General features: G+C 36.6%; 1 protein-coding gene across 1 annotated transcript in view; it reads right to left on the bottom strand.

Annotated features, from left to right (window-relative positions):
- Positions 1-12,992, bottom strand: part of PTPRZ1 (protein tyrosine phosphatase, receptor-type, Z polypeptide 1) — a 58,901-nt gene that overhangs the window by 20,282 nt on the left and 25,627 nt on the right. The window contains exons 10-11 of the mRNA XM_010180939.1: positions 8,351-8,495; positions 1,676-1,767 (exon numbers count right to left, since the gene is read on the bottom strand). Coding sequence (XP_010179241.1) covers positions 1,676-1,767; positions 8,351-8,495 — 237 coding nt within the window. The remainder of the gene's footprint in view (positions 1-1,675; positions 1,768-8,350; positions 8,496-12,992) is intronic.

Below are 12,992 nucleotides of genomic sequence, written 5' to 3'. Positions count from 1 at the left end.
TACCCTGTAATTCATTATTTTTTCTGAACATGTCTCTGAATCATGCTGTGAAGTGCCTTTTTCTGTGAATAACTGCAATTCTCCTATCTCTGTCAATGAAACCCCACAGAAGAAAAACTTAATGTATAATGAGATCTGTGGAGTGTGTTTGTAGTCATAGTTACAATAAGAAATTAAACTTAGCAGTTACAAAATGTTCTTGCTGCTCTATGCTCTTTGCCAGTATTATATCATGGTTAGTTTCAATTGCTGTAGAATTACACTGCTGAAACACTTGTGCAATAGAAAACACAAAAACTGCTCACTTGACATCTGTTGCACTCAAAATAAAACAAAAATATTTCCTCAGTGCTTGCAGCTTTTTCCACAAAATATTTTATGTATCTTTCAGTCATTTAGAAACACTTTTCTCTTTATCAGTATCTCAAAAGGAAAACCTCCAGCATCAAAACACATATTTTGAGCACTCAGAATAACTGTAAGTGCAATTTTGTCTTTTGACAATGGAAAACACTATCTCCCTGAGGTGAGCTGGTCAGGAAAAATTGCAAGAATATGATACAGCTGTACTGCACTATAGTTAATGATAGAGAGTAAGAGCAGAGATTTCCTATAATGATTGCCACTTGACATTCATATATAATGACATGTTTTCTGAAACCAAGCTATATCCCTACCTATTAACCATTTAAAAAAAGGTTATGCATCTCCTAACAACAGCAATCAATACAAGCGGCATTTAAAGATGCCTACAATTCCATTACAACAGAAGTTTAATGTTTGGAATTCATTTAATAAATGTATTTACTCGTTATCTATACAAAGGCTGATTCTGCTTCCCTCAGTCACTCCAAGGGAACCCATCCCCCTGTGTAATAGCACAGTTTGCAAAAGCATTACTTGCAGAACAAGATATCCTTTTCTTATGTGTGAAAATATGGCTCGGGATCTGCTGCAGGATTATACCTGTTTAAGGTACTTTTCATTCTACTCAGATTGAAAAAGCTGGAATGGCTGCATGTGCTCCTCTGATACTCTTTGAGGAGGAAAGAAAAGAAACAGCTTCTCCAAATAGCTGTGATGGACATGGAACCAGAAGATACTAATAATATTCTGCACTTGTGTATCATTTTTTAGAGGCTAACAGAACTTCTCCAGTAGTAAACATGCTAGGAAAATCTATCAGTTAAAGAAAACATCGTAACCGCAAATGAAATGCAGGCAGATGAGGCATATATTGGTCCTGCTGGTAAAAAGAATAGGTCATGTTCCACACGAATGTGACAAATTCAATTAAAGAAAGACATATAGGAGACTGATGCTGGTGCAATTAATCCTCTGCTTTGTTACAATGAACTAGAACTATTTTATGTAGTCAGACGGCTACACTAGAAGCCATTTCTAGTGAGGAAACACCTCAGATGGCTAGAAGGCACAGCGTATCTTTGAGACAATTCTGTAAGGTGAGGATGTTTCTCTTCTGTGTTACCTACAGGAGAGAAAATTAGTAACACTAATCTGTGCCTCTGCCAAGTGCACCTGGGTTTATTAGTTCAAGAGGGTACACATCTCTGGTTTATAGATGTTGAAGTATGTGAAGAATTCATATGGATACATACAAGGCAGCATCTTCCAACGGCTAACACCAATCCACAGAACAGCTGACAAAAAATACCTGAGACTGGGAAGATTGGAGCTGGTGGAGCAGAAATCACTCGAGGTGATGTATTATCTTCTAAATAAAAGTGAGCAGTCTGGAAACATTTCCTAGAGGGGAAGAAACAAAAATAAATATTGCAAAAAACCCCAACGTTATCTGAGACCTTTTGGAATTCTGGCATTATTGTATAAGAAAGAAATCAGTTTTGAAAACAGTTTCCACAGAGTGTCAAATGCTACTGCTATAATATAAATATTCCCCCAACACACCACCAAATTATGCATACAACTTGAAGATTCTACATTAACTCAGCATAATGAATAGATCATGCATCTTTACCTATACCAGAGGCAGAAGATAGAGCACACATCAGACATAGTGAAAGCTGGAAGAGGAGCTCTGTGTCAGGAGCTACTGTAGATGCTGCACAAAAACTCCAAGTATAAAAAATGCCATTGTCTTCCTTGCTTATCCAAATTCACACACATAATTACTGTTCCCTTTTCTGTGATTATGCTAGCCTGAAGATGGAGCAGTGTATGAGATCAGTTTCGCCAATTCATCAGTAGATCCTACTGCACACACGGAAATTCAATAAAAGGCAACATGCCCTATAGCAGACAAAACAGTGGCTCTGGAACTACTATGACTGGGGCTAAACAATTTTTTCATCATGAAATTGCAACACTGAGGGACCTTAACCATGAAGGACTTCCCAAAGTCAACAAACAGAAACAGGGGAATTTATAACTCCAGGAGGTGCCAGCTTTGTTGCAAAAACATTGAAGGATGAATACACCTGGAGTCAATCTTAGCTATGACCCACAATGTTATTTGTATCTGTGCTGTAATCCAGATGTGAAGATAATAAGAGTAACATCTGTTAAGAGTCCAAGCTATTCAAGGGACCAAACAACCAACTGCTGCTGCAAAGCCTCCCTAATTAAAAAAATCTCCGTATGATTAGACATGCTAATAACAATCTTTACTCTGGGTCACTGAATCTATTTGAAATATTCACTAATCACTAAATTTAAAAAGAAATATATGCATCAGGAAAATATTAATCTCATTTTATATTTACAAGATTGTGCTTCTTCAAGGCTGTTGGCTGAAGCTATTATATGATCTTCTGCAATTTTGTGTAATCACTGGTGTTTTAAATTCTTCCTTGCAGTTCCTGTAACACTGCATGGATAAAGCCCCTCATATAAATGTTATACTAAAAAAGAAATTTTGAGGCCACTGAGAAATGTCTCTTTAGTTTGCAGAAGAGGAGACTGAGGGGAGACCTCATTCATGTTTATAAATATTTAAAGGGTGAGTGTCACGAGGATGGAGCCAGGCTCTTCTCGGTGACAAACAATGATAGGACAAGGGGTAATGGGCACAAGCTGGAACACAGGAGGTTCCACTTAAATTTGAGAAGAAACTTCTTCTCAGTGAGGGTGACAGAGCACTGGACCAGGCTGCCCAGAGAGGTTGTGGAGTCTCCTTCTCTGGAGACGTTCAAAACCCGCCTGGACGTCTTCCTGTGCAACCTCATCTAGGTGTTCCTGCTCTGGCAGGGGATTGGACTAGATGATCTTTTGAGGTCCCTTCCAATCCCTAACGTTCTGTGATTCTGTGAAATAGATACATGGATATTGTCATGCTTTACAGAACCATTAATGTAGATCATAAAGACTTTGATAAGCTTATTTGAATTAAGCCTCTGTGAAACATGTACATACTCTCGGAATGAGGTGGGAATTTTCTGTCTCTCTACAATGCAAATTCTTTCAGAACACACAAAAAAATGGACAGCTACATTAAAGGCAAATATCAAAGTACTTGAAATCAGTAAACACTTTTGGGAAGTCTAGCCCTGTCTGCTGGGCACCAAGAATGCTGATGTACTGTGTTTATTAAATACAGCAACAAACCAACCAGCCTGAGTAGAACAGGTTGCCCAGAGAGGTGGTAGATGAGCCATTCCTGGAAACATTCAAGGTCAGATTGGACAGGGGTCTGAGCAACCTGATCTAGTTAAAGATGTCCCTGCTTACTGCAGGGGGGTTGGACTAGATGATCTTTAAGGGTCCCTTCCAATCCAAACTACTCTATGATTCTATGCTTTGCGCTCTAAAACCAAAAAATGTCGTCTCCCTAATGCCTATTCCTTATGAACAATGATCATACATAAAGTTTATGGACTGACATCACAGAGTTTTGTCACCTCCTTGCTTGAGAAAAAATTGAGCTAACAAGAATTTAATTAGCATAATGGCTTTCACATCTAAAGCGGTACTTAAAATGTCCTCATAGTATGCTGTACATTCTCTATCCTTCATTGAGCCACTGTATCTTTAATCTTTAACAAGTTAATTGTGGCTGAAAATAAATTACACCCTTAGCACATTTGGGAGACAAATTCATAGCAGTTGATTTAACCTATAATAAGACTCACAAATAGGCACTCCATCTGCTTCTGCATCAGCAGTGAAAGCCTTCATGACTAAACCTAATGTTAATAACCATGTCTCATTAATTATCACCTGTTGTTAATGAAAAAAGTGATGACTACTTCAAACTTCCAGACAAAGGTCCTGTCACTCAACGTTAACCTGATTATTTAATTTACACCTTTCATTGCAGCATTTAGATCTTCAACCTAAAGCTGTAATTTGTAATTTAGACACTGCACTTCTTTGAACACACACTTTATATATGGAGATAGTGCTAAGCCGTTGAATTAATTAGTGCCTGTATCTGTACAGGAAGGCATGTAGCAGCAGCTCTTTGATTTAACAGGAGGGATACCAGATCTGAATGAACACTTAAAGATCAACTACTTGGGACAAGACTACGCCTCAGACTGCAGAGGACATAATTTTTCTGGTCCCCTGGACCTTGGCTCGACAGTTTTAAAGGTCTTTTCCAACCTAGATGACTCTATGATTCTATGTGCTGCCTACTTCTCCCCTGGGGCAGGGACTGCTCAGAGCTTGTCTGGGATTGTCACCGAGGCAGACAACACAGCATGGCTCTTTGTGTGTACGAGTGTGCCCATGTGCAGGGTGTTCACCACTCATGTCAGCTGAGGAAGGGAGCTGAACCTCCAAAGTCAGAGGCATCTGTGGCAGGATGGGTTTGCACATCCCATGCTTGCCCAGAATGGTCTTAGAAGCACAATTACTTATTTCTCTGAGAATTTCAGGGTCTTTTGTGCTCACAGGATATCTGCTAATAGATATCCTCAAACACTGATTTAATTTATTTTTTAATGGTTCCAATGATTTAAAGATCCAATGTTTCCAAAGGATCCTTCAATAGATCCTCAAGAGATCCAATAATTCAAATAATTAATTTTTTTAATGGTTCCAATTAATTCTTAAGTGCTTGTCAGCTGAAATTTTAACTTCTAAATTTTATTAGCTCTTTTATTTATAACTTGATGTCACCTGGATAAAATGTTTTTCCTTCATGGATGGATGAGTGTGGCCTTTGTAAGTTTAAATCTGTTTTTAGTGTGTCTCTGCATGTGCAAGTTTAACTAACCTTAGAGAGGGTTCTCAACTCTGTGCCCATAAGTCTAACAAAGGATTCAAGGCAACAGTTCAAATCATGGATAAGAAAATGAACATTCTTTTACAGCTGTGTTTCAAAGGTATCAGGTGGTAGAGGGAAGTCAAAATTTAAATGACTGCTCAGGGGGTTGTCTGTCATTGGGTTGGTAATTTCTGAAGCACTGTTGTCATATAACTTCTAGGAGGCTTCATGACAGCCAGCTGATATTCAGTATGTCTACAGATAGAAATGTAGCTGGAACTGCATTAGCAGTTTACTGCTCACATTATTGGAGTTAGTCTCTACCTGAGATTCACACGTATTTGTTGGAAAAAGAATCTCGAATGCTAGAACTCCCGCTGACAACTGTTGCAATTTTACTATTTCCCAAGCTTTTCTTGTGATAACCTTTATAAAAATTCAGTTGCACAAATAGCCTGACATTTCCTCCTGTACATCATTTCACCAGGATTATTTTCAATGATCACTTCTATGGCCTGTTCCAAAAGAGTACACACATGCATAATCAATTTTCAGTATAATATGTCATCCCAGAGAAACTTTCAATTTCAGTCACTTTAACAGACAAGGTTAATTCAGCAAAATGGGAAGTATGAAGCCATCCAGAAATGAAAAGAACAGGGCAAGAAGATTCAAATTTCCCTGTTGCACCTCTTCTGCAAGGACTCAGTCAAACAGACAGATACTGAGAGAGATTCATAGGCTCTAGATTTGGATTAAAAATGCTCTCTAAAGCTATAAAAAACCATCTATCTGGACAACAAGGCCATTAGAACTGGTAAAAGAATCTCCTTGTTTATTCCTCTGTAATCTTAATCATGCTGAGGAAATGAAAGGAAAATGACATTGCTTGAAAATTGCCTGAATTACAAAAGATTTGATACATAGAACTAGAGCAGTTCAAAATTGCGTATTTCCCTACTGGCAATTAGACAATCTTTAGACAATATTGCCACTAAAAGTTTTCATCCCTGTCAGAGAAATGAATATTTTATCACAGAAAGATTGAAATTGTGCTTAATGAGACAGTGAAGAGATTGGGGAATTTCCTCAAGTGCTGATTAACAATTTTATGTAAAAAAAACAAAACCAAAACCCAAACAACAGATGGTACAGAATTATTTTTCTGATACAAGTCATTCAAGTGAAGAGCAAAATACTTTTGCCTTTTTTTTTAGTTTTGAGATAATTGTTAGTTATTTGGGTTTCAAACCAAATAACACACCTTTTGTTTATTAAACACATATTTGGCATATTCAAATTAGGATCTAATAGTGGAAACAACTCAAAGTACTGCTCACTCAAATATCCAGCTATAGACCAACGCAATTTTTTTAGTACTGTTGCCAAAGGAATATAGAATAACTTCTTGCAAACCTAAACTTTCTATGAACTTCAATAATTGAGAATAACTGGCCCACATAAAAAAGCATTATAAAAAGAAACTTTGACAGCTTACATCCATTATTTCAAAATAAACTAAATGTAACCATAAAAATGCTTATAGACTTTATACTAATATTTTCCAGGCATAAAGAATACTGCATAGCAATAGAGTTAATGTTCTGATTTTTCCTAGGCTTGAAAAACAGGTGAAGGTCTTGGGTGCTTTGAAAGAGGGCCACAACATCCTACCTACAATACATAGTTTATATTTCCTTCCTCTGAAATAAGAAACATGTTACTGGTGTTAACATAATGCCAAGAAAATTTTCTTAAGGATTAACAAAAAAAGAGCTCCATATTTTATTTTGTAGTACACAAGAAATACAGAAAAGATTAAATTCAAGTTCAAGAAGATATTACTGCTAACGGGATTTTTGTTTTATTTTGAAAGACCTATGTTACAGAATTGTTCATTCCCAGAGAAAGAATACAAAATGAACACAATGTTTTTCGACAAAAACAAGCTTGTAACGTGTAGGATTATGAGAACTAGGACTGTACAATCTGGGTCTTAAAATGGATGGTGTTCTTCGGCAAACAGAAGAGATTTCAAGTACTACTTAGCTTCAGGGATGAAACCCTTTGGAAGATGAATATGAATGTTCATGTTGTGTAACATGAAATATAGGAAAAGGTTCTCAACATGAAAGTGGTTAGCTGGAAATCAGGTGATGGACAGTATAATTATCCAACTAGACAAAAACTAAGAAATGAGTTGTGCAATTCCTGCAGCAAATAACTATTTCTTTGGAAAGAAAAAGAAATATTTCTGAAAATTAATTGATCAAAAGTGTCATTAATCATCCCGAAGGCTTGCTGACTCACTAGCACGCTTGCCTGGAATAAAGGAAGCTCAAACTCATTTTCTTAAGATCTAACGTATTCAGGGATAGAATGTATTCTATAGCTTCTTTTTAGCCTATTTTTTTTCTTAATATCTTATTGACTAATCAAGTCAAAGAGAAACAGGCCCAGAACCTGAGTATGTGTGTGCACATGAAATGCATTCTTAGTTACTCACTGAATGCTTTCGGCTAGGGGGCAAATTTTGGTTTGGAGATAGGCAGAATTACGAAGTGGAACAACATTTAAATCACAGAACATCATATGAGCTACTCAGTAAGTGATCTTAAAGCATTTATACTATTATACTATCCCATTTCTGTCTGGCATACAACGTCAGCTACAGCACACTCCTACAGTCCTAAATGAATTGCTTATTCACATAGTCCTTTTCAGGAATATAGATTCTCATCCTAAATTGACGACTACTTTTTTTTAACATTAAAGTACTGGAAAGACAGGAAACAAACCCATGCCATGCTATTTATTTTTCTTATCCTTCCTGTTCTTCTCAGTGCTCTGTTAAGTTGCTTGGCTTCTAGGTATTAATAATCACAAGTAAGTTACTAATATCTCACAATATGGAAATAAATTATTTGCAATGGTTCAACCCTCTGCAGCCAGAGAAAAAAGAATTGTAGTTGTGTATCTTGGACAGAAACCACCTTATTTTGTCAGCTTTATGACACTGCAGCACTGAGAGCAATACAAAGACACAGTGAGAGACAAGATCCTGTCTCCCTCCTGCAAACCAGTTGAGTAATGACTATCACACTTTTCAAATCAGAGCTTTTTAGAACTGAAAAAAAAACCAACCAAAAAACTACTTACCTCCAGTATATGAGAATACCCACAAGAATCACTAGACAGATAAAAGTCAGGGCTGATACGACCACAAGTGGTATAACTGTCTTCTTCTCTGATTCCAGACTCTCAGCTAGACCGATACGAGACTCATGGCTACTATTACTTGCCTCTGCAGTCAGAGAAAATTGAAACAGTCCATGTTTAAATTCTGACAAACATACAGCACGAGTGAATGAGTCTTATAATGAGCCTACTTAATACCACTTACCTCTATTTTTTACTACGTACTGCAGAAAGCTTATACATTTGCAAACCAGCTTACAGAAAATAAGCAGACAGAGGGTAAAGCAAAGTGTTCAAGCTTATGTGACTCAGCCTTCCAGCAGTGGAGACTTCTCTTTGTAAGAATAGCAGATTGTTGTTAACATATAGTAGAAGAAAGCTTTTCATTTTCATCTGTTTATTAGCTGAAAACCGAGTTAAGGATTCTAAATATTTAATACTGGAATGTGTAAAGAACACTTCGATATTAAACTGTTACTCATATAACGCTAATCACTTCTCTGACTATTAGATTAATAGGAAAATTTTCTTACAATAGTCACTATGTGCTTGCTGTACTGCACTTAAACCTTCTGTATTTTAACTTGTCCATTCTGTAACTTGCCTTATAGACACATCTTGCTTCCTTTGAATCAACTTGCAGTACTTCCTCGCCCAATTATACTTGAGCCAGAATTGAATTTCCTTCCTCCATATTTACAGGCAATCAAAGTATTATTTAGATATTGACTAGATTTTACACTTCTGTCAACTCTGAAATGCTGCATGACAGAATAATTTGGGCAGAGGAATCTGTATGAAGATTGAAACAATGTATTTTATAATGACATTAAAATAAGGGAACACAACAGTGAACAAGACCAATTATGCATTTTTAACTTTGGTCATACCTCAGAAAGTAAACACTTTAAACCTGTGTCTTAGACACAAAATGACTAATTCTTTTCAATCTGTACAGTTTAATGTGATCTGTGACCATTATATGAGTTAAAATGTGGAAACAAATACTTTGGCAACTGTTAGAACTAAACCCCTAAATTTTCTAAGAATGTTTTCTGCTTTTGTGAACACTCCTAATGCAGTGAATATCCTGTATGAGAACAGAATTTTGCTCTCTAGAAATCAGCTGCACTCCACTGAGATATCAAGGGACCAATTCTATATGAATAAAAAACTGTCAGACAAAATAAAAGAGGGAATGGAGTTGTACCTTTAAAAAAATAAAAAGACAACAAAGCAAACAACTTCACACAGTACAGATTTCCAGGAGCTCTCCGCTTCCATTTTCTTGAGTTTAGGGGCTTTCAGGACTTTATACGCAAAAAAGATCTAGGCTAGGCTCTGATCTTGCAAGCATCTACTTGGTTTTAGTTCAAAGTACTCAAACACTTAAATCAATCATTACTTGTTAAATCCTGCAGCTCAGTGTGCAAAGTGATTGCAGACACAAGTTGTGTCTCAAAAAAATCTGTCCCCAAGTTTCTGGTGAGTAGGCTAAAATCATTATTTCCTATTGATTTCAACAGAAACTCCATGTATGCATGAAAGATCAGAATACAATCCCTTTGAAGCATTCATACTTGGCTATCCCACTCCTGAACTAACTCACAGCATAAAACCAAATCTTATCTGTGATGACAGAATTCCTTCAAACTGCACGATCAAATCCTATCAGCGTTCCTTCTATGGGGAATGAAGAGCAGGCTTCTCCTGCCTACTTGGCCATCATTCCAATGGTGGCAGCTGAAAGGACAGTATCATCTAGAGTAGATTTCTTCACACCCAAATAACTGACAGAAAACATTTAAACGACAATTTTTTCTGTAATGGTCACAAGAAAAAGACATTATATCAATTTCTGGTTAATTCACTGTAATGTATAAATAAGTTGTCAGCTGAGGGGTTGTTTTCTTGTTTCATTGCTTTATAATTGAATTAAAGCAAAGATGTCTTTGATTTACACCATATTAGACATGCTCACATTGAATTTTCAGTTTATTAAAAGACAGTATTTGGCATCATTTATTGGAAAAAATAATGTACATGAAATGATACTGTATAGTGTCTTTCAATAATATCTAGAAGACAAACAGACAAAATCTGTTGCACTACCACTACTACTACTCCAGTAACGTATAATCCTTTTTGAATTATTAACAGGAACAATTCAAATGACACCCATTATGTAAACTATAAATCTCTTAAGGTAATGCTCATTCACATTAGTAATATAAATTTTGAAATACTGATCTTTTTTTGCTGATTTTTAAATAAATGTTATGCATTTTACATAATATGGCAACTACTTACCTACTGATCTAATTAACTTACTGATTCAGTTTTATAACACCTACCTTGTTAGGATTCCTATTAATTTCAATATGTTTTCTATTTTCTTTTAATTTTTATTTTCTATTTTTCACATTCTATTAGCCTCAACTACACAGAGTGTCGATTTAATATTCTGTTGCTCATGAGTAATACGACCTCATGTGATTTAACTGTATCTGTAGGAATATGCTGAAAGTGTCACATGCTTAGTGGATTCCATTCCTTAGTGGATTCAGTTGGATGATACTGCCCTCTAGAGATGCTGTGAGTACTTAATGTTAGTACAATTTATTTTCTAAAATGCCAATTTAACCTTGGGTTGTGTTTTTTTCCAAACATCATAGATATTGTTTCTGACTTCACTCTTGGATTTTTCAATACTCTAACAAGAAGCAATGAAAATTATGTGTCTGGATACTTCAAGTTTTCCACAATGAATTTTTAAATACAAAGGAAATACTTTATATCTATCTATGTGAGGTTCTGTTTTGCCTTCTGACCTTATCCTTGGAATCACAGATTACAAATACTCTCACTGACTTTAAGACAACTAGATAAGAAAATAGCAATAAATATAAACAGGTATAGGAGAATCTGGCTCTAAGTATTTTGGAAATACGCAGATCTGGCACAGAAAGTCTGCCTCTCACTGAAATCTGAAGGTGACATACAGAGTAAGAATGAAAAAAAATGAATGCTTTTATAAGTTAAGATGAATCAGAATCAAACTGAAACATCTTCTTCTTTGCTCAATACATCTTAGAAAATAAGCAAAACACCCCAAACAACAAAAAAACACCCACAATAAGGAAATGTGCTGCTGTAAGTTAAAAATGAGAATCTCAGAGGTATGTTTTGTCTGGCAGAGGCATGGTCTCCTCTGGCGTGTTTCCATAAGGGCAGCACTTGTCTTCATACAGAGAACTTATGTCCCTCTTAAATTTTTAAAAGTAAAATTAAACAATTAACATCAAAATAAATTCTGGTTTTTGATTGTGCACCACCCAAATTCTGCTGACAGTACACATCTATCCAAAAACAGAGCATGAATCTTCTTACTGACGAATATTTCAGGTGCAGTTTTAAGTAGCCAGTAGTAACATTCACAAGACAGCCAGGTCAGCATGCAATCCCCTGCTCCCCAATGCTTTTTTATTCACACCCACTGGCACTGTTATGTTCTCCTGTTATTATATGTAGATAAAGCTTCTTATTCTCTATGGCACGAAAGTATCCCCTCACAGCTTTCCATTGTATTCATTAGACTTAGTCATAACTAACCTGCCTCAGAGATGTTGAATACTGATGAGTGATTGCTAGCAACAGATGAAGCTGATGACTGTGATGATCCAGGAGTTAATTCTGAGTTACCTGCTTCAACTGCCCCTTCAGTGTCTCTCTCATTAAGGTCAGGAAAACTGAAATCTGTTGAGGTTTCATTATCATTAAGGCTATCTGAGGTACCTTGGCCAGAACCACTTTCTTCATCACTTGTAAAAACAGCCCAAGACTTAGACTCTGATGTATTTTGCAATGGGACACTAGCAGTTTGAATGTGGTTCTCCAAAACTGTCAGGTTGTTGTGCTTCTCAGGTATCACATTTGCTGTCAGAGTCAGTATGGATGTATAATTTCGTCTGTCCATGGCATGGTTTATCTGACTGACTGATGCAGCAGTCGAGATTTTCTCTTTTTCTTCAGGTTTCTCAGAATGTGAGCTTATAATTAGGTTGCTCTGATCCTTGTTATTGTTTACCTTTGTATTTTGTTCCTCTACTACCACATCCTGAGCTTCTCTATGGGAAGTGCATGAGATACAGTTACTTACAGGGAAGCCATCGTCATATTCATCGTAGTCATCCTCAACTACAGAAGACCACAAATCGGTACTGGACATGATACTGGGTGACAACCCAGAGGATTCTCTAGAAGGAACCAGCAACCTACTCAAAGTTACAGGGATCTCACTTTCAGGAGGAACAGCCGTAACAGAAATGTGTACATCTGGTAAAGGAAGAGTGTGACGAATGGACATGTCAGAATCAGAAACTGCAGACATATGAACAGGATCAATATCAAGTGTAGAACTTGAAGAGACACTGGCAGTCTCACTTCTTTCAAAAACACTTGAAGAGATATGGCTGTCTGCAGGAGTAGCTACATGTGGTAACAGATCAACTGTCAGGAAGGGAGTTGTTATGGCAGTCACTGCTTGGGGGGCAAAAGCATTTGTATTTTCTAAACTGGTCAGCTGGTATGAAACATCGCTACT

The sequence above is a fragment of the Mesitornis unicolor genome, unplaced genomic scaffold, assembly GCF_000695765.1.
Source record: "Mesitornis unicolor isolate BGI_N332 unplaced genomic scaffold, ASM69576v1 scaffold13293, whole genome shotgun sequence".
NCBI classification, from domain to species: domain Eukaryota; kingdom Metazoa; phylum Chordata; class Aves; order Mesitornithiformes; family Mesitornithidae; genus Mesitornis; species Mesitornis unicolor.
The sequence above is the reverse complement of the archived record's forward strand: the minus strand, read 5'-3'. Positions and strand labels throughout refer to the sequence as shown.